This window comes from Mauremys mutica, chromosome 21 (assembly GCF_020497125.1).
Source record: "Mauremys mutica isolate MM-2020 ecotype Southern chromosome 21, ASM2049712v1, whole genome shotgun sequence".
NCBI lineage: Eukaryota > Metazoa > Chordata > Testudines > Geoemydidae > Mauremys > Mauremys mutica.
The window spans coordinates 24,523,567-24,543,682 of NC_059092.1; the positions used below are offsets into that span (position 1 = coordinate 24,523,567).

Sequence of the window (20,116 nt, forward strand, 5' to 3'; positions counted from 1 at the left end):
TGGCCAGAGGGGCCACCTGCGGTCCCAGTGCCCCAAACTCCCGGACAAACTGAGCAGACCAACCCCCCCACCGGGTTAACTGGGTAGAGAACCAGCCGGATGAGGGGCAGCGTTTGCAGGAAAGGGGGGCTGGCCGCGTACCACCTGCGAAGGAGGGAGGGGGGCCCCGGGTCAACCCCTCCGAGGGGCTGGATGCTCCCGGCCCTGAGTTTTGGGTTTACAGGGTGGGCACGGGGCTACCCCTCCGGAGCGAGTGCCTTGTTCCCCTGGAGGTAGACGGGAGGGAGGTCACTGGGTACTGGGACACGGGCGCAGAGGTGATGCTGGCCCGGCCCGAGGTGGTGGACCCAGATCGGATGGTGCCCAACACCTAACTGACTCTGAGGGGTGTGATCGGGACCCCATTCAAGGTGCCTGTGGCGAGGGTACACCTGAAGTGGGGGGACAAGGAGGGACCCAAGGATGTGGGGGTGCACCCACATTTGCCCACGGAGGTGTTAATGGGGGGGACCTTGAGGACTGGCCAAGTAACTCCCGGGGTGCCCTGGCCTTGAACCGTAGTCAGAGCCGACGCAGGGCTCTGCACCCTGACACCGGGGAAGGTACTCCGCCCGAGGCGCAGGACCCTGACCCAGTGGGGAGGGAACGCGCAGGGACAGGGCTCAGAGAGGCTGCGGCCGCAGACCCAGCCAGTGAGAGAGAGCAGATCCCCGTCCCTGCCCCAGCGGCTGAGTTCCAGGCCGCGGTGCGGGAAGACCCCTCCTTGCGGAGGATAGGGGACCTGGCCAACCTCGGGGGGTGACAGACCATGGGACGAGGTGGCCAGAAAAGGTTCCTGTGGGAGAAGGGGTTCCTGTACCGAGAATGGGCTCCCCCAGGGAAAATGGAGTCGGGGGGGGGGGGAAGATCAGGAGGCAGCTGGTGGTACCCCAGGAGTATCGCCACCAGCTGCTGTGCCAGGCCCATGACATTCCCCCCTCAGGGCACCAGGGAGCCTGGCGTACCCAGCAGATGCTGCTACAGAACTATTACTGGCCTGGGGTCTTTGCCCATGTCCGGCAGCACTGCCGCTCCTGTGACTTCTGCCAGAGGGGGAGGAAGGCCCGGGGCAGGGGGAAGATGGCTGTAAGGCCCGGGCCCCGCCCCAAGGAGCCTGTCCAGAGGGGGGCCAGGGTCAAAAGGGGGGCTCTGAACCGAGAGAGCCTGAATCACAGCCCCCCAGACTGGAACGTGGGGAGAAGGCCCCAGCCCTGCGTGCACCCTAGGGGTATTGGGGTGGGGAAAGAGCACGGGTGGCATAAGGCTTCCCCCCTGCAACCTGCAAGTGCCCTCGAGTTCCCCCGACCTACAGGGGGGCAGGAAACTGGAATGACCTGGGGGTAACTTCCCCCAGAACGGGGGGGACCCTGGGGCAGCCATGGCAATGTAGGTGGGTTCGAACTTCCCCAGGTCACTGGCTGGAGTGACCCTGCTCAGTTCAGTCTCGAAGGGGGGAGAGGTGTGACGAAGTGGGACTGTTCGTACTGGGGGCTGGGAATGCTGGGTGCAGGCCTCTAAGTATCTAGCAAAGCAGAAGGCCCAATGCCTGACACTCTGTCGCCTAGCAACTGATGGCCGGGCCCCTCCCTGCAAAGGTGCTGGCTAAAGGTGTTGGAGACAAAGGGGTCAGGTGACCTCCTAGCCCGGGAAAGAAGCTGAGGAGAGAGGAGGGGCCGGAGGGGGTGGGGCAGACTGGAGCCGGCTGGGGAAAAGAGGGGAAGCAGAGAGAGAGGGCTCTGATCCCCGATGGGAGCTGTGGGGCTCCTGGGACCCCAAGATGGACCTAACAGGGGGGATCCTGTTATCTGTGCCTGCGAGTCCTGTGTTGGACTGTGTTCCTGTCGTCTAAATAAACCTTCTGCTTTACTGGCTGGCTGAGAGTCCTGGTGAATCGGCAGGGAGCCCGGGGGTGCAGGGCCTGACTCCCTTACACTCCGTGACAGGGGTCCTGCCCATCGTCGTCGTTCAGCGAGGAGGAAGGGCTGTCGGATCTGAGCCTCCTCCACTCATGTCTCTGCCTCCAGCGGCCCCTCTCATGGTCCAGGGACTGAGATGGGGACTGTGGATGGAGGAGGAGGCCAGGAGATGCATTCAAGTACCATCCCTGGTGTGTCGGACGCTGGACACCGAGCCCCACTCGGACTGGGCCATCTGGCTGCACTGGGCAGGCGGCGCCTGATGCCAAGCTCTGCACTAACTCCCCATGAACGCCCCAACCCACAGCCCATCTGGCACCAGAGGTGAAAGTAAGCCGGTACGGGACGGTACAGAGTACCGGCAAGAGCCAGTATGCCGTGACGGACTGGACCGGCTTCCGCGGCGGTGATTTAAAGGGCCCAGGGCTCCCGCTGCGGAGAGCCCCGGGCCCTTTAAAACCCCACCCAAGCGGCGGCTGGAGCCCCAGGCCCTTTAATTCACCCCTGAGCCCCAGAGCTCCCAGCCACCTCTGCAGCTAGTAGCTCCAGGGTCATTTAAGGCCTTTAAAATTTTGAAAGGCTCCGCCTCTTCTGGTTGAGGCCACGCCCCCGCTCCCTCCAGGAGTGAGGGGAAAGGGCACCCCTGGCATCTGACCACACAGTGGCAGCCATGGGACGGCAGGACAGGTCGGTCTGGTTGGCCCAGTCGCACACAGAGGAACGCTGCCGGGAGGCAGCACACGGGAGGGGACGCCAGGGTTTACTCCTGGCTCTGCCACCAAGCTGTGAGCTCGGGCAGCTTCCCCAGCTGAGCCCTCACACGGGAGGGGAGGTGTGTGACACAGGAAGCGCACGGAGCCCTGTGCGACACATGCCAGTCAAAGGCCACGTCTTTGCAGGCACTAACTGGGCTGTACCAACAAGATCACCAGCGCAGCCCACCCAGTCAGAAGGGCCTTGCTACGATCCCCGGCCCGAGTCTGATGCCAATGGGACTGGCAGCTAGGTGCCGCTGCCAGCGCCAAGGGGCAAAGGGCTGGAGGGCAGGCTTGGCTCGGGGACTTCCCCCGCCCCCTGCCTGTGCCCAGCCCAGGCAATGCTTGTTCCAGAGCCCAGACCCTCAGCTTCCCGCCTGCAGTCAGGGCAGCAGAGCCATGCACCAAAGCCAATTGGTTGATGTGAAAGTGTCTCACCTCGCTCTGCGGGTCGGCATCATCCCGGGACGGGGCTGTCGACAGAGACAATAGGTAGCTGCATTCGGAGTCCAGGATGCTGTCAGATGAAGGGGACTTCTGGAGGCTGGGGGTTTGCTGGAGCGGGGATGAAAGGTACAAAGGTGCGTTATACAGTGGCTGAAGCTCCAGTCCTTGTTACGGGGCGGGGGGCTAGGGCATGGGGAGAACTCGGCAGGGAGACAGCTCGGACCTTTACGTGGGCACGTGCTACCGCTCCCTAGCCCAGTGGTGACAGATTCGGGGCGGGGTGCCTCCGTCCTCCAGTGGATGTGCTGCCCGCCAGGGAGTCCCGCCATGGGGACCAGAGAGACGTTCCCCTCTGATCTCCAGGGAGCAGGGCAGAAGTGGATGGTGCAGCTGTGACATTAGCTTCGGGCTGGGACTTTCCCAGAGAGCTGAAGGTGTCTGGCACCCAGACACCACGTGGAGTCACTGGGATTTGGGCTCCTCGCGGTTTCAAAAGCCCCAGCCAGCTTCGCGCCGATGGTGCAGCTGTTCTCAGCGGCAGGGCGCGGCTCTGAACACACAGCGACCCTAGGGCCACCTCTGCCCTGGCACTGAGTGAACACAGCACAGACCAGCAAGGCTTCCTGTCCACCTCCCCAGTCCTGCCCGTCCGGCCTCCATGCGACAATCCTTCAGCAAGAGCTTCCCTCCATTTCGCGGCAGCCTGTGACCCCTCGCCTGGCTCCCCGGGGTATCTGGGATGTCCTGGGCTCAGCCCAGCCCGCACTGCTCACCTTGTGGAAGGCCACCTCATCCTGCAGGTTCTCGCAGCACTGCTCCAGGCGGGCGCACTCCTTCACCAGGTTCTGGTAGCGAGCCCTCTCCCCCTCCAGCTGGCACAGCAGCTCCTGGCTCTCCGCCGCGCGCCGGCGCAGCTGGTCTGCAGGGGGCGGGGAAGAGGAGAGCAGAGACGGTAACGTTTGCCTGCAGGCCTGGACCTGAGTGTGACAGGCTCTGCTCCCTGCCCACCCTGTGCAGGAGCTCAGGCACCAGCGCCAGGGGAGGAACGTTGACGGGGCTGCCGAGCGCCAATGCTGCGCCGCCTCTGGAAAACATCTCCTCCGGCGTGGAGCTGCGAGGAGAGAGCTGGGAACTTAGCAGCATGGCCAGCAGGCCCATGGATTCAGCCGCCAGGGCGGGCAGGCTCAGGCCACACGAGACCTCGCCTCTGGGACGAGGCTGGGCACAGAGCTAGGGCAGTGATCGGCAGGAGCCGTCTCAGTAACCAGCCCACCTAGTTTTGGGCCACAGTCTCGGCTTGGCAGCATCACCCTGCCCACAGAGCTGGGCCGCCCGGGTGAGCACAGCCGGAGCCACCCACTGGGCTTCCCTAGAATCCAGCCCCCAGCTGATTGCACCCGGCACAGCAGGAAAGGGGCTAGTGGGAGGGGCATTTTAACCTTCCAGCTCCTGCGACTGCTCCATGATCCGCTGGTTGAGAGCGTCCTTCTCTTCCTTCAGATTGGATTTCATGGCTTCCAGCTCAGTCAGGCGCTGGCGGGAGAGAGAGAGCTGGGTGGTGGGGGCAGACCCTGACAGCAGTCCAGAGCTATGGGGCGAGAGGACCTGCTCTGGGGGTCGGAGGCCAGGCAGGCTCTTTCACATGGGGCCCATCACAGGCTGCAGGGCCCATCCTTCCTCTACCCCACCAGCCAGGGGGCCCGGAGAGTAGCCAGGCCCCTGCATGGGAGATTTATTGACAGTTTTACTTTTGATGGGCAGCATCAAGGATTTAAGTGTTGGCTTCAATTTTTTATTCAAATTTTGAGTTGTGGGAACTTTGGTGGCAGAAGGGGGATCAGACAAGGTGGAGCTTTAACTCTCGGAGTCTCCACAACTTAAACCCGATCATCAACGTCTTACGTCAGATATACAGAATAATCCGGGTTTGCTTTCAGAAGGTTCATGTCAAGCAGCGTTTCTGGCTGTCTAGGTTTCGACTATCGATGGACATATTTGACTGTCTGTGCGTACAGGGATATTTATGGTGGCCAATATTTATCAATTAAAAAAAATTGACTCCTGCCAAGTCTATGTACAGACTAGCTTAAGTCAAGTCACCAGAGCCTTTGCAACACACTAGCAAGGAGAACACTTGTGTCGCCTCCCACTCTCACAGCTGAGCCAGAGAGGATAACCAGCCTACTACTGCTGCCAGCTATTGGAGCTGCCCCATATGTTCAGTGCTGGGTTTGAGTCACACCCGTTAACCACTGGGGTGGGGATCGTTGCTCTTTGGGACCAGGTCTAAGGAAGGGACGTTTAGCTCCCCTCAGTGTTATTGCTGGCTGCCGGTTAGCCGGACAATCAAGAATCACCCCTGCCTGTGCCCTGCACCTGTTTCAGCTCCTCCATCTCCTGGCCCAGCCGGCCTTCCGAGCTGCTCTTCTCCGACTCCACGCGCTGCAGCTGCTCCTGCAGCTCCCGGATGCGCTTCTCCTGCGCTTTGTCCTCCCGCAGCCCCCGCAGCTCACTGCACAGCCGCTTCACCTCCTCGCTGCGGGAGGCTCTCAGTGCCGACAGCTGCTCCGAGAGACTCCAGATCTTCCTGGCCTGTGGGAGGGGCTGCAGTCAAGAGCCGTTTCAGGCTTGCAGAGTCCCAGGGGAGGAACTGGGTGATTCCTATCTGAGCACTCAACAGCGGGGAACCAGGAGGGGGAAATCCAGAGAAGCTGCCTGGGCCTCATCCCCCACCAAAGCCAAACAGCTCCCCGGAAGTGAGGTGCTATCCAGTGCCTCCCCCAACCCGGGCAGGGGCAGCCCCAGGACACTGCTGGGGAAACTGAGGCATGGGAGGAGGAATGACTTCCCCAAGGCCCATCACTTCAGTGTCAGGGCTGAGAATGGAACCAAGAAGTCCTGACTCCCAGTTTCCTGCTTTACCAGCCCTGGCGTCAGTCTTTCCTATGCTAGGGCCAGGCCGGGTGTACCTGCTCCTTGGCATTGGGCCACCTGCTGTTCCCAGGCTCCGCACATCTCAGAGGAACCATGAACCCCCCTGGGGCCAGCCTGTGTCAGAGATCCTGGGCCCTGCCCTGCCCCACCCCGGATGTGTTTGGCCCAAGAGTGCGCTGGCTTTTCCCAAGTCTCCTTTGTCCCCACACCAGCTTTCCAGGCCGCCCGATCCACCCTAGGGCAGCGAGATGGGTTCTGTCCACATAGGCCAGAGACCGTCAGGGGCGCAGGTTCGATTTAAAGCCCCTCCCCAGCAGAGAGCAAACCGCGAGACACGGGAGGCAGAGAGATGGCGGCGCCAACTGGTAAATAGTCAGCGACAGAGCACGGCCTGCCGGGCACGAGCAGAGCCAGAGACGCTGCCGGGCGGAGGAGAGGGCGGACACGAGGCACCGTGAGGAAGTTACACAAGCGGCATCCGCTGGGTCACGCGGGAGAGGGGTGGGGAGAAGAAAAGGTTCAAAGGCTGCCAGGGCCTGAGCACGTGGTGCCCTCTAGAGCCACTCAGTCCCCGAGCGCCCCGTGAAATACCCGAGGAGACCAGAGCAGGGAAAGCCGCTGCCGCTTGCAGCCTTCCTCCAGCCCTACCAAGCCAGCTGCTCCACCTGCACTGCCTCACTCCCCACACCTTCGCTTTCCCCTACCCGCCCGAGGGCTGAGCCAGAGGGAGTTAGGTGGGTTCAGAACTAGAAATCTGTCCTGAGCCAAGAGGTCCAGGATCCTGCTCTGCCAGGAGAGCCCGATCCAAGTCTTCCTGCCGGGCCCTGGAGTCAGGTACTGCTGGGCCGGAAAAGAACCAAAGTCTGGCTGCACTAATGGACAGTGCTTCCCAGGAGAAGGGTAGAGAGGCCTTTCCCCCAGGCACCTTTTCTCAGCAGAGTGATCGGAGATTGTTCGGTATCATTAAGGGAGTGAAATGCAGCCACCTCTGGAGTGGAGCATGGCTACTGCTTAACAACTCACAGGAACACGGAAGAGGAGGAGACGATCCAACATAGACTGCTAGGGGAACTTAGCAAGGCAGAATGCAGCTCCCCAGGACTCTCCCAGATGTGCCCAAGGCTCATCCCAGCGCTAGAGACCCAGGAATCCCCCTGTAGCTCTGGGGCAGCAGGAGGAGCCAACCCACCCACCTGCTCATCCACTTTGCACTGCAGCTGCATCACTTTGATCTCCATGCCTTTGTTGAGCTGTTTGTAGTGCTCCACCGACTTGGCCTCGATCCGGAGCCGCCTCAGCTCCCTGCGAGCCCGCATGCGCCGGTAGCAGCACTGCAGATAGACCACCGCCCTGCGCACCCGAAGGTACTTGGTGCGAGCCAGCCAGCCCCTCACCGCGCTCTGGATCACCACAGCTTTCTGGCTTGCCACCATCTGGGTAGAGAGCAGAGAGCCGCCAAGGCTTAGGGCAGAAACTCGGCCAGAGCACCAGGTGCCGGCAGCTACGTCCTTGCACAAACAGCGGCCACAAGGGATCCAAGAACACGCGAGTGCACCCCCTGCCTGACGCCGAGGATGCCGGTGAGAATAGGAGCCCTGCTTCACGGCCAGAGGGTTTACCCACGTGGTCTTACTGGAATGAGACACTTGGTGGCCCCCGAAGAGCATTTAGGAGCAGATGAGAGGACACTGCTGCAACTGTTCTATCCTGCACCTGAGCCTGGGGGCAGGCGGAGAAGGGTTGCTAGAGACTGGGGCAGGAATCATTTTTCCTAGCGTGGGGGTATTTGGTGGTTCTACTCCAAGGCAGTTCCAGAACCATGCCACGCACGCGCACACACCTCACAAGGGAGCGGTTGGCTGGGATCAGATCCAAGCCTGGACTCCAGGACAAGACCAGAGCCAGGTATCAAATTCCCACCCCGCCTCCTTTGCCCCCCAGCTCTAAGTGGGTTTCTGCCCTTCCACTTGGCAGCCTCGAGGGCTGCAGGCAGCCTGCCGGCCTCCGAGGACACCCAGGAGATAGTCAGTGCCTATGCCTGGCCTAACTGTGGGTGCTCCAGCCCCAGAGCACCCACCAAAAATAGGGAGTGCTCAGCACCCACCAATCAGCTGTTTGGCAGTGGGCAGGAGGCACTTGTGGGGGTGGAGCAGGGGTGGGATGAGGGAGGGTCACGCGGGGACGGGAGGGGGCACCTTGGAGAAGAGGTGGGGTGGGGCGGGGCCACTGGGTGGAGCACCCAGCCGGACAAGTGAAAGTCGGCACCAGCGTGACGCCGGGTGTGGCTGTAGGACTCTGCCTGCTCCCCGCAGAGGGGCTGTGGGCAGGGGTGGGGCATGGGCTGCTCCAGCACGAGCCCCGCTGGGCACTGGACCCACATGAGCCGGCACAACGACAATGCAGATCCCCCGAGCTGAGGCGCACGGGCCGCCTTCGATACCTGCTAGGAACCTGCTCACTCCTGAGGGTGGGGATGGGGCAGCTCCCAACAGACCCTGAACGGGCCACCAGGCGCCCCACCCCCCAGGCAGGAGAGCGGTACCTCTGCCCGGGGAGTCACAGCACGACTTGCTCACACTGCCTGCAGTTGGGGGGGGCTGCCCACAGGTACCCCCCCCATGCTGCTAGGTAAGGCCCCACACTCCCTGCACATGCAGGACAAGGAGCTGAGCCAAACAGGTCACTGCTCTACCAGCAGCGAGAGGGGGATGCATCTCTGCTCTACAGGGGGGCTCCCTCCAGATCCCAGGATGCACTTGCCAGCCCACCCCCCTCCCACATTACCTGGGGCTCCTGTAACCCGTCAGTACCCCCTACCCAAGGGCTGCACCCCTGGGAGCACACGTGGGATGTCCCCCTCCGAAGCTGCCACCACGAGCGGATCCCCAACCCCGCGGCTGCGGGCAGGGCCGGTACCTGGCGGTGCAGGCGCCTGGCGAACATGCCGCGGGCAAAGGCCTGGATGGTGACCACTGCTGCCTGGGTGCGGAGGTACGAGCGCCTGGCCAGGGCCATCTTGAAGAAGTTCTGCAGGATGAGAGCGGCGTTGCTCATCCTCAGGTGCCTGGCGAGCCTGCGTAAAGGGCAACAGGCGTTGGGCGTGGGAAGCCAGAGCCCACTGGGGCAGGGCAGAACTTACACACCCCCCAGGGACAGAGCGACCCCCAGCAGCGCAGAGCCCCACAGCAAAGACCCAGCACCAGGCCCTGAGGCCGACCCCCCACTTCCCTAGGCTCAGAGCTAGGGCACTGCTCCATTCACCCCCAAATGAGACCCAATCGCAGCTGCTGTCATGGTACCAGCTTCTCCTGGCTCCCAGAGTAGGGACATGGGATTTTTACAGTGGCTTTGGAAATGCAGCCACCTCTGGGGTGGAGCGTGGCTAGCGCCAGGTCCCTGCCTAGGCCTCCACCTGCGGTAGCTTCGGGGATGCTGTTTGCCAGCCAGACACTCTGCATCAGCAGCTCTTAGGTGGCCCGTTCCAGCGGCTGGGTACCGCAAAGGGCGAGGGTGCCCAGAGATGGGTCTCCAGGGGCCAGATGATGCCAAGGCAGAGCCACATGAATGCCTGGCTCAACCCGGCAGACGTGGGCAGCACCTCTCACCTCCGGGCCAGGAAGCCCCGGGAAAAGCGCTGGAGGCAGACGGCTGCAGTTCGCATACGCAAGAAGTGTTTCCTCGCCAACCAGCAGCGAACGCTCTTCTGAAGGACGACACAGGCTGCTCTCAGCCTCTTGACACGCAGCTCCTCCAGGAAGGCCACCTGGCCAGCACGGAAGAAGATCTTGCTCTTCCCGCACTGGTATTTGCTAGGGTCCTGTGGGAAGGGGATAGCGAGATCCAGGACCAGGCAAGTACAATGGGGTGGAGTGAACTCAGCCATGGGTGCTCCTTGCTGCAGGCCTGGATAGCAGCAGCGCTGTGCGGGTCCTTCCTGGCGCCAGGGCCTGGCTGGACAGACCCTCCCGCCACAGCTGACAGGAGGGGGGCTGCAGCATCCAGAGCATCCCAGGGAGAGGGGGGTATTAACCCTTTAGACACCCAACGCCCCCTCCAACTGCAGCACTCCCCACACTGAGCTGCACGCCGGGAGGTGTCACTGGGACGTGGGTCCCCAGAGGATAAGGGTCAGACTGGCAGAGCTGGGGAACGAATCCTAGTGTCCCCCAGACGGTCTCTGGCCTGGGCAGAAAGGAAGCTGCAGCACTCAGAGACCGGGACGGGCCTTGGCCTGCCCAGAGAACGGAGACCCTCAACTCTGCCATGGGACCAGCCTAACGCCGGCTTAGCACAGTACGGTCAGCACCAGCCGGCAGGAGCTGCCCCGGCCTACATGGCCCAACCATGGGCTCAGATGCCCAGGGCTGGTTAGAAACCCCCCCCCCCCCAAGATTGCAGCCAAAATCCTCAATATTCCAGTTTGGAAAGGCTGCTGCAATGCCTCTTGGGAGTTGTAGTTCAGGGGCCTCTCATGCCCTCTCTATATAAATGTTGCTCAATGCAGACCCCCTTCCAGATCTGCCAGCTGCCTGCGTCCCCACCCTCTTCTCATCACGGCTACTCTGTTCTTCACACTGCCTGGCTTTAGCCATCGGCCCGGCTTCCACGGTTACATACAGATCTAGTTAGAGCATGAACAGGTACAACCCATAAAACCCTAAGTTCTGAGCTCAGACAGACCGGACAGTTGCTGGGCAACTGAACCCGCGCTGCACAGTGATTGGAGGGGAGGGCTTTGTACAGCAGCATCGCCCTGCATCTGTTCTCATCGGTACGGCTTGAAGGAAATGTACCGTATTTTATATAATAAATTCCCAGTTTTAAAGCTTCATCTGAGTAGCCTATTAGGAAAATGCAATAAATCAATTACATAATTTCTCCCATGTGCACCCCCAAGAGAGGGGCCTCGTGTACCCCCAGGGGCGCGTGTCCTGCAGTTTGGGAACCCCTGCTCTATGAGGCAGGCTCCATGGCCAGAGACTCTTAGGACGAGCTGCTCGTCAGGAAGGCAGAGTGGTGCATGGAGGAGAGGCAGCCCGGACCACACCTCCCACCGGGCGATGCAGCACCGTCTCCACAGGGAAGTTGGTGGGTTTCGGCTGAGTCGATGTTTCCAACGGGAGCAGGTTGTGTTGGGCACAAGGTTCTGGGCCAGGCCCCCTTTGCCAGTCTCTAGGACACCGTGGGAGCAGTGGGACACTGGGCAGGCTAGTCCCATTATCGAGAGGGGACAGATGACTGCAGCACCCGCAGGCAGTGACACCTGGCCCCAGACACCCCCAGCCTGAGGCTATGGCACAATCCAGATGGACTTGAACCACCCGTTCCCTGCAATAGTGACCTCACGGCCAGGAGGGAAGGGCCCATCAAGGCCACACGGCCGGGCGCACCAGCAGGCAGCTCCCCGCAGGGCACGGAGGAGCGGGTGGGGTGGCAGGGAAGGCTGGGTGCAGTAGCAGCGAGGGCCTAGAATTTAATCCCCTGCTGCCCCATTCAGGGTCCTCTCCACCGGCACGGCAACGTGCAGGGCTCTTACCTTCAGCAGCCTCTCAAGGACAAGCCGGCAGGTCTGCCTCTCATCACCGCCCATCAGCTCCTCTGGGCGCATCAGAGCCCTGCACCTGCTAAAGAACTCCACGTACGTCCACCTGCGGGGGGTGGGGGACAGAAGCCAGACCCAACGGGGCGAGTTAGCGAGCGCCAGGGACCCAAATGCTCCGGCAGAGAGGAGGGCAGGCAGGAAACGCCTGGGTTGGCCGTACCTGGATGGGTAGCCGGAGGCGCTGATCTGAATGGTTTCCAGGACCCCACAGGCTCTCAGCTGCTCGACTGCTCGCTTGGCATCAAACCTAGAGCAGAGAGAGTCAGTGTCAGCACCCTCCGAGCGAGGGTTCCTTAGGGCTCGCGGTTCGGATCTGCCATCCCACATCCTGGCTGGCACTGCTCTCGGCCCAAGCCTGGGCAGGCCACCTCCTTGCTGACTGCTTGTACCACAATAGCATGCAGAGGCGCCCATGGGAATGAGGCTGCTGGTTTTGCAGCTCACAGCCCTGCTGCGCAGCCGTTCCCGACAGCGAGGGAAGTCGCTCAGTTCTGCACTGGACCAAGGAGTTGGCCGGTTTTGCTACTGCAGAGCCAGCCCCACCGCAGGGGACGGAACACGTTGCTGCTAGTTTCACAAGAGTTCCTTGGTGATGCAGGTCCCCCAGACAGCAGGTCTGGGCCTGGCACATCCAGCTGGAGTCTCTCCCACCCCGGCCCCGGCCCCATTGCAGAGCTGCCAGGCACTCACTCGAAGGGCTGCTTGTGGTCGTTGGGATTGATGCAGCGCACGTAGTGGGGCGCGGTGCTGCTCAGGGTCTCCATGAGCTTGTGCAGCGACGCTTTGAACTGCGGGGGACAGAGCGAGCGGGCTTAGGTCTGGGTGTGGATGCAGTGCCCCAGCAGGGAGCCAGGGCTTGGGAGCAGGCTCTGACCTTGTCCTCAGCCGAGTGAAGCTGCTTCTAGATTCCCTGGGGAGGGTTGGCATTTCCCCCGCCCTCCGTGGGCACAGGCAAGGGGCCTGGACACTGGGCGGGCAGCAGAGAGCACCAGGACCCACTGTCCTAAGCTGAAGGCTGGTCCATGGGAGAAGGGGAACCCCTGAGTGCAGCCCCTGGATACCCAGCTGCCCCTTTCCAGGCCACCTCCTCACCTGGCAGCACCATTCAGTGCTTCAGAGGCTGATAAGCCTCCGAGCGGCCTGGAACCAGAGTCCCCAGCCCACCCAGCCTGTGGGGCTGCAGCTCAGGCCTGCCCCAGCACACGGCAGAGTCTGGGAAGGTCTGTGCGCTTGGGCCCATCTCTCCCCACCACCCAGCGAAAGGGTTTGGAGCATCTCACTGACAGGGGCACAGAGCCCCGATTTCCAGCTGTGCTGAGCACCGGCTGCCCCCGGAGGCCAGCAGGATTTGTAGGGCTCAGCACTTCTAAGGCAGAGCCAGGCCAGTAAGATTTCCTGGAGACGGAGGAGGAATCTGTTAGGCACATTGAGAAGCCAGGTGGGGTTTTCACAGTGCAGTGCACTGGATGCTCAGTGCAGCGTTAAAGGGGGTAGTGACGCGTGGGGGGCTGAACCTCCCACCGTGGGGAAGGCAGGCGGAACGGGGATAGGACACGCCAGCCCCGCTGGGTACCTGGGTGGAGATGGGTTTCTTGTGCTCCTTGTCTGTAGCTGGCAGAGACCTCCTGCCGGGGCGGATGGGCACCCTGGAGCCGTGCGGGGCGATGCTGCCATCCCCCTCCTCTGGGAAGAGCTCGGCGAGCAGCGCAGACTGGGTGGGGAGACAGCAGCAGGATCAGAGCCAGCAGCAGGCCATGAGTGACACCTACTGGCCAGCAGGGGCAGGCAGCCAGCAACCCCGAGCCCTATCGCTACAAGGGGCTCCGTGGCCAGGAGCGGCTCCAGGCCCCAGCACACCAAGCAAGTGCTTGGGGCGGCACGCCGCGGGGGGTGCTCTGTCTTTCGCCGGGAGGGCAGCAGGCGGCTCCGGTGGACCTCCCGCAGACGTGCTTGCGGAGGGTCCGCTGGTCCCACGGCTTCGGTGGAGCATCTGCAGGCACGCCTGCGGGAGGTCCACGGGACCAGCGACTGCCAGAGCGCCCCCCGCAGCGTGCTGCCGTGCTTGGGGCGGCGAAATTACTAGAGCCGCCCCTGTCCGTGGCCACAGCCCCCCGGCTCCCGGTGCTGCAGTAGCACCGTGGGGAGCCACAGAGCCAGCTGCATGAGAACGGCAGGCCCTGCGGCGGGGTGCAGCCCTCCCTGCAGCTGTGCCAGTGCTGCTCATGGGCAGCTGCTCCCTGCACCAGCTGGGGGGTCAGGCAGAGTCTGACCTGCCCAGGACCCTGCTGAGTCACAGGCAGCAGGGATCCGAGCCTGCGGTCAGTACGGAGCCCGACACGAACCAGCCCATGGCCCCCCCAACGTAGGGAGCAGCTCATCCCCACTCCCAACAGGGCGAATAGCATCCACAGCCCCGAGTGAAGGGCCCAGGCTTCCGCCCATTGCGACGCACCAGGCGTCACCCCCCGGGCTGCCACCCCTCCACATCACGTGAGGAGACCTGCAGGAAAACGTCCAGCCAGAGCTGGCAACCTGCAGGCTCCCCCACCAGCCAAGGGAGAGCGGCCTGTGTCTCCTACCCGCGGCACCACTTACCTCCTGTGGGGTCCACAGGATGGCAATGGCGGGGGGGGGGGGAGAAATGACAGACCATTAACTTAACAGCAAGGTCACTGTTGCTTTGTCTGCCAGCCCCCCCAACACAGGCTAACAGCTCCCAGTGTCTAGTCTCCTGCATTGCAGCAGTGGCCTGGAGCCCCAGCACAGCAGAGAGTTCAGACACCTGGAGTCCCCCCGGCTCCCCATTCCCAGCCATCGGCTCTGCTGGCGAGGCCTGGCCTGTTGGGCTCCCACAGGCCGCTCCCATGCCAGGGGGTTTCTAGCCAGGCAGCTGTTTCACAGGTCAGGTTGCAGAGCATGGTTTATGGGGGGGGTCAGGGGGGGCAGGGTAATAGAGGTCTGGTGCCCCCTGGTGGAGACGAGTCTTCATTTTCTAACCCACCCACAGCTTAGTCTGCAACAAGCCTTTGCAGCAGCAGCAGCGTGTGCTCCGAGAAGGGGTCCTGACGACTCAGGGCATCATGGATAGGACAGGACTCCAATTAGTCCTATTTCCTAGATCGCTCCCCTGGCATCTGGTCTCTGCACCACAGCTCCCATCACCCTGCCCCCCACACACCCTCCCCCATGGAGAGAGGGCTCAAGGTGGGTGCAGCTTTTGCCCTTATGGCAGGAGGCACGTGGGTCCCCACCTTGGCATCCACAGTGAGGATACTGTGCCCCCCACAGCTCCCCAGGTCAGTTGTGTTGTCAAGACCCCTTTGTTTGCAAATCTTGAATACTGGGGCTGCCCTGTTGCTGCAGGTTTGCCAGGGCACTTCTCCCCAAGGCGCCAGCGCTGCCCCTTCTGACCCACGTGACACGCCCCATCCCGGCACAGGATGCAGATGGACTTCAGGGGACACCTGCCTACCACCCTCCTCTGTGCAGTCTGCTGCCAAGCGCCTCCCCCCTGGGAGGGCCGTGGGCTCACCTTGCTGGCTCGGAGGAGCCCGATCAGCTCTGCATGGACAGTGTCTTGGTTCTTCGCCAGGAACCCGCTGCACTGATACTCCACCTGTGGGTAAACAGGGCATGCAGGAGGCCTCAGCAGCTCCGGGCTATGACAGCCTCGGGGTCTCCTGGGACAATTCAGAGCCCAGGGGTCTCTAGAGAAGAGGTACTGGGGTGGGGAATCAGAGCTAATGGGAGTTGGGTGCCTAAAGCTCTTGGGCCTTTGAGATGCCCCAGCCCATGTTTGCACCAGTGCTGTGCTCCAGGGAACAGCTTGGGGTGGGTGGGAGTTCGTCTGCTGGTTACACAGGAGAGGTGGTGAAGAATTGTGCCTAAATAGGTGTTTTAGACACACACACACACACACACACACACACCCCCACCCAGCCCTCAGCGAGGTAAGCCCCGGAGTCATTGCCGAAGGCTGGCTGCAGCTGGAATTCTCATGCAGACAGACAAATACCCCCTGCCCAGGCCACAGACGGAGCCATAGAAATGTCAGGCTGGAGGGGGCCTCAGGAGGAGTCTAGTCCAGCCCCCGCCCACAGGGGCCCCTCCGAAGGGACTAGAGCCGAACGCCCCAGCACAGACCGCTTGGGGTCCCAGCAGCCCCTGGGACTCTGAGGCTCAAAGCCGGGGTGGGCAAACTACAGCCCACGGGACCGTCCTGCCCAGCCCGAGCTGTAGTGCTGCCAGCCACCGGTGCTCCAGGCAGCATGGTAAGGGGGCACAGAGGGGTTGGATATAGGGCAAGGGAGTTCAGGGGTGGTGGTCCCGGGGGGCAGTCAGGGGCCAGGGAGAAGGGGTGGTTGGATGGGGCAGGGGTCCTGGGGGGGGCACGTCAGGAATGAGAGGAGGGGTTGGATGGGGCGGTGGGGGTCCGGGGGCAGTCAGGGGACCAGGAGTGGGGTGGGGAGGGGGGAGAATGGGGGAGGGGTCCCAGGGGGAGGGGCAGATAGACAGTGGGGGCCAGGCCACAACCCCCTCCCCTAACTGGCCCTCCATTCAATTTATGGAACCTGCCAAAAAAAGTTTGCCCGCCCCTGCTCAAAGCTCACCAGCCTGCCCTGGATACTCTACCAAACCCAGAGGGGCTGGAAGCTCCCCACAGATCAGCAGCTGGAGCTGTGGATGCTCCCAGTGGGTGCCAGCTAGGGTGGGGGTGGGGGTGTCTCATGGCATTTAGGCAGTGCCACTTGCAGCCACACCCAACACAGGTGTGGCGACCGTCTAGACACTGGATTCTCCAGACAGGTTTAGTTTCACCTGTGCCAGCTGGGCCACGCCCAGTCCTTCACAGTGGTGCCTTATATCTTGTTTCTTCTCCCAGCAGGCCTTGCTCCAAGCCTACAAGTCACCTGATCTCTAGGAACTACCAGTCCCAGGATGCACAGCGCAGAACAGGGAGCTTGTTTTAAGGGGCCAGTAGACTACTAGAGACGTACTTAGGGCGGCACACGACAGAGTTCAGACTCCAGTCACAGGCTGGCTCTAACAGAGCCTGCTTTGTTTTCAGCCCCATCACCATGCTAGGAGCCCACTCAGCCCTGGAGCGAGTGGCAGGAGGGGGCCGGCTGCAGACCCACTGGGCCCTGGTGCATGGGGAGGCAGCTTTCCCCTGCAGCCAGCAGAGCGCGGACAGCAGCGGGCAGGCACCGCAGTGACATTTGGCTGCAGAGCTTATGCTGCCGCAGTCCTGGGCCTGCTGGGCTCCCTCCTGCTTCGGGAGAGTCCCCTTCCCCCAACCGGCACCACCAGGAGTCCAGTGCGGTTATACCACAGCATTAGTTTGGGAGAGAAAACTTTAGTCTTCAGATTTTTCCAAGGCAGACTTCCCAGCCAGCTCCATTCTCACCCCAGTTCAGACAGAGCCTGACCTCAGACAAGTCTCAGCCTCCCCTGTACCCCAGTGCCCCCCCACCTGTGCCCTGCGACCTCCCCCAGGCCCCTCTTACCTTGCCCGCGAAGTGGCGGACAATGAAGGCCTCTGTGGACATCTTGGGCTTCTGGAAGTGGGAGCTGTGGGGAAGGTGCTTGTCGTAGAGCTTCTGAGCCCAGCTCGCGTCGCTGCCCTTGGGCATCTGGGAGGCAGAGAAGGCGAGTCAGACAGCAGGAGGCCTGGGGAATAGGACGCCTCCATTGCCCCCACGTAGGCCATCCAGCTGCAGCTGGGTATTTAGATTACTTCCTTCCAAGGCCAGATGGGACCACTGCGATCTGGGCTGACCTCTTGTACGAGACAGGCCAGAGAGCTACCCCCAAAATCATTCCTAGAGCCCACCTCAGAAACCCCATCCATCTTCATTAATCATCCTCATCAGGGATGGAGAATCCACCACAAGCCTTGGTAAGCTGTTCCAATGGTTACTCGGGCTGTCAAAAACGTACGCCCTTCCCAGCTTCAATTTGCAGCCATTGGGTCATGCAAGACCTTTCCCTGCTCGAGTGCAGAGCCCGTTATTAAATATTTGTTCCCCACACAGATTCAGACAGCAGTCAAGTCACCCCCTAACTTTCTCTTGGATAAACTAACTCGACTGAGCTCCTTGCGGCTGTCACCATCAGGCAGATTCTCCTGTGATCGCTCTCCTGGCTCTTCTCTGAACCCCCTCCAGTTTAGCAGCTCTTCCCAGCTAGCTGCCTGCCGGGAGCGGGCCCAGCCGGGAGAGGGACATTGCCCGTTATGCTGGACGCTCCCTACAGTTTGCAATGCCCTTGTGGAAGGCAGGCAGCCAACTCCTAGACCTCTTAGCCTCCCCCTCTACCCATGTGCTGCCGCCTGTATTTCTTACGCGGCACAAGCCAGCCGAGCTCCTTTGGCCCCGTGCCAGTGGAGCGCTGCCCCAAGACCAGGAGTGCCTCTCGGAGGCACCAGGGGTGGCGCTGACTTAGCTTCTTTGCAGCCGGACGGCTGGCTGGAAGTTGACACTGCTTGTGGATTAGTCAGGGTGCCACGTGCAGAGCTGTGAGGCGCAGGCACTGCATGAACTGCCTTTCCCAGCTTGCCTCATGCTCTCCAGCCGAGGGCCAGCCCAACGTCTGCCAGGCAGCGCCACGCCCAGTGTGGTGGGCAGTGGGCACCTGCACACAGGATGGGCCTAAGCCCACGGCAGCAGTTTTCTGCCACCATCAGCATTTGAACGGGCAACGTAGCATCAAGGCTCCCCAATGCTCCCCCACGGCCAAGCTTCCACACCCCTCACAAGAGGGGAGAACAAAGCACCAGGATTGGGAAGCTGTCGGCTGTTCCCCGCAGGGTGTTCATCTGAGAACAGCTTGGCTCAGGCCTAGGACCAGAGACTGTCCCGTTATCCAGGCTGCAAGGAGCGCGCTGGACCCTCACGCCCCCCAAAGCCGGCCTCGCCCCCAGCTGTGCTGCTGGCCCCCCGGCGAGGCAGGACGGACGCTCACCTTGCACTCCTCATTCAGCAGGTCCAGAATGCCCAGCTTGGCCTCGATGAGGTTGATGCAAGGCTGGTTGTCGTAGAAGTCGATGAAGGTCCAGGGGATCTCCTCCTTCATGTATTCCTCCTGCTCCAGCTTAAAGACGTGCTACGGGGAGGGGTGGGAACGGGATCAGAGCTCTCGCCCCTCCTGCCCCCGCACAGGGCTGGGGGAGGTTAGCCAGAGTTCGGTCTAGGTTTCAGTGGGCCCTGCACTGCTGCCTGACTGTGCCACGCCAGCGGGCAGCCCTTCCGCCTGGGAAGATGCGCAGTCGGCTCCCCCGCCAACTACAAGGGCACTTCTGGCCATGCTGCACAGGCGGCAAGTGACCACGAGCTGCAGGGAGGGGAGAATCGGGCCCTAGGCCGCCTGCTGTGTTGGCCTGACTGCAGCGGCTCTGCACGGCCCTGCCAGGCCAGGACTGGGATTTGGGGAACTGACATAAGGGCCACTCAGGTGCTGAGTCCGCACAACAGCACTCTGCGGGGGGGCGGGCCCCTGCTCCATTTTCTCTGGACAGAGCCCCCCGCAGAGACCCCTGAATGGAATCCTCTGAACCTCCCTGCCACAATGGAATCAGGTGCCCAATTCCCCTAGGCTCCTTTGCTATTTCCAGCCCTCCAGGCTAACCAGCACGCTAGACACGCGCAGCCCAGAGACCAGCCCAGCAAACACCCCAGCTGCCCAAGCCCCAGTGGTAGTGACATCTGCTGAACCCTGGGCGAACATGGCAATTCACCCCTGCGAATGGGATTTTGTGGGCAGGTGGCAGCCTGTGAAAGGATGTGGAACCTCGGCTCCCATCTGCCCCCCAAACAAGCAGGAGCCTGGTGAGCCGAGGGCCCGTCGGACGAGTTTACATTTTTGCAGCACACTGTTTAGTGGCTTGGCGACTCTCAGCAGCTCTGTATCGTTAGCTGAGACAGCAGGGGACAGATCCTGTTTCACAGGAAGTTCCCCCGATTTTCAAACTCTCTGTTCAGAAGTGGAATGAAGATTTTAAAAAGTTTTCAACAAAATGAAATTCTAAAAAAGTGGGTTTGATTTTAGCGATGTTCCAATTTTGACTATTAGCGTTTTTTAAATTAAAGTTTTGTATAAACTGAGTTTTATTTCAAGAAAAACGAGCCTGTTCCTAAAACGTCCCGTGGGGACACTGACCAAAACAGTGTCAAAACTGACCCTTTAAGGAAAAAAAAGCATTTTGATGGGGGGGGGGGGGGAAGGGATAGAAGCATTTTTGTAGGAAATTTGAGACCAAAAAGGTTTCCCAGCCCAGATATTAGGGGTTTGTGGGGAAACATCTCTGGCACCAACGTCAGACTGTTCTCTGGTGAACGCTTTAACAGCTGCCGCTGGACTGGTCCCAGTGACCGGAGCACGGTTACAGACACGGCCTAACTGGCCTCAGCACTAAGGCGCCAGAC

The 20,116-nt window shown here is 61.6% G+C and overlaps 1 protein-coding gene across 1 annotated transcript in view; it reads right to left on the reverse strand.

The window, feature by feature from the left end:
* LOC123354519 (unconventional myosin-Vb-like) overlaps window positions 1-20,116 on the reverse strand; it is a 60,560-nt gene that overhangs the window by 18,315 nt on the left and 22,129 nt on the right. Inside the window, exons 11-24 of the mRNA XM_044996639.1 lie at window positions 18,657-18,797; window positions 17,201-17,326; window positions 15,226-15,309; window positions 13,267-13,404; window positions 12,384-12,481; window positions 11,854-11,940; window positions 11,628-11,739; window positions 9,697-9,908; window positions 9,008-9,164; window positions 7,285-7,524; window positions 5,534-5,749; window positions 4,597-4,690; window positions 3,931-4,076; window positions 3,149-3,265 (exon numbers count right to left, since the gene is read on the reverse strand). Of these exons, the coding sequence (XP_044852574.1) occupies window positions 3,149-3,265; window positions 3,931-4,076; window positions 4,597-4,690; window positions 5,534-5,749; window positions 7,285-7,524; window positions 9,008-9,164; window positions 9,697-9,908; window positions 11,628-11,739; window positions 11,854-11,940; window positions 12,384-12,481; window positions 13,267-13,404; window positions 15,226-15,309; window positions 17,201-17,326; window positions 18,657-18,797 (1,968 nt within the window). The remainder of the gene's footprint in view (window positions 1-3,148; window positions 3,266-3,930; window positions 4,077-4,596; window positions 4,691-5,533; window positions 5,750-7,284; window positions 7,525-9,007; window positions 9,165-9,696; window positions 9,909-11,627; window positions 11,740-11,853; window positions 11,941-12,383; window positions 12,482-13,266; window positions 13,405-15,225; window positions 15,310-17,200; window positions 17,327-18,656; window positions 18,798-20,116) is intronic.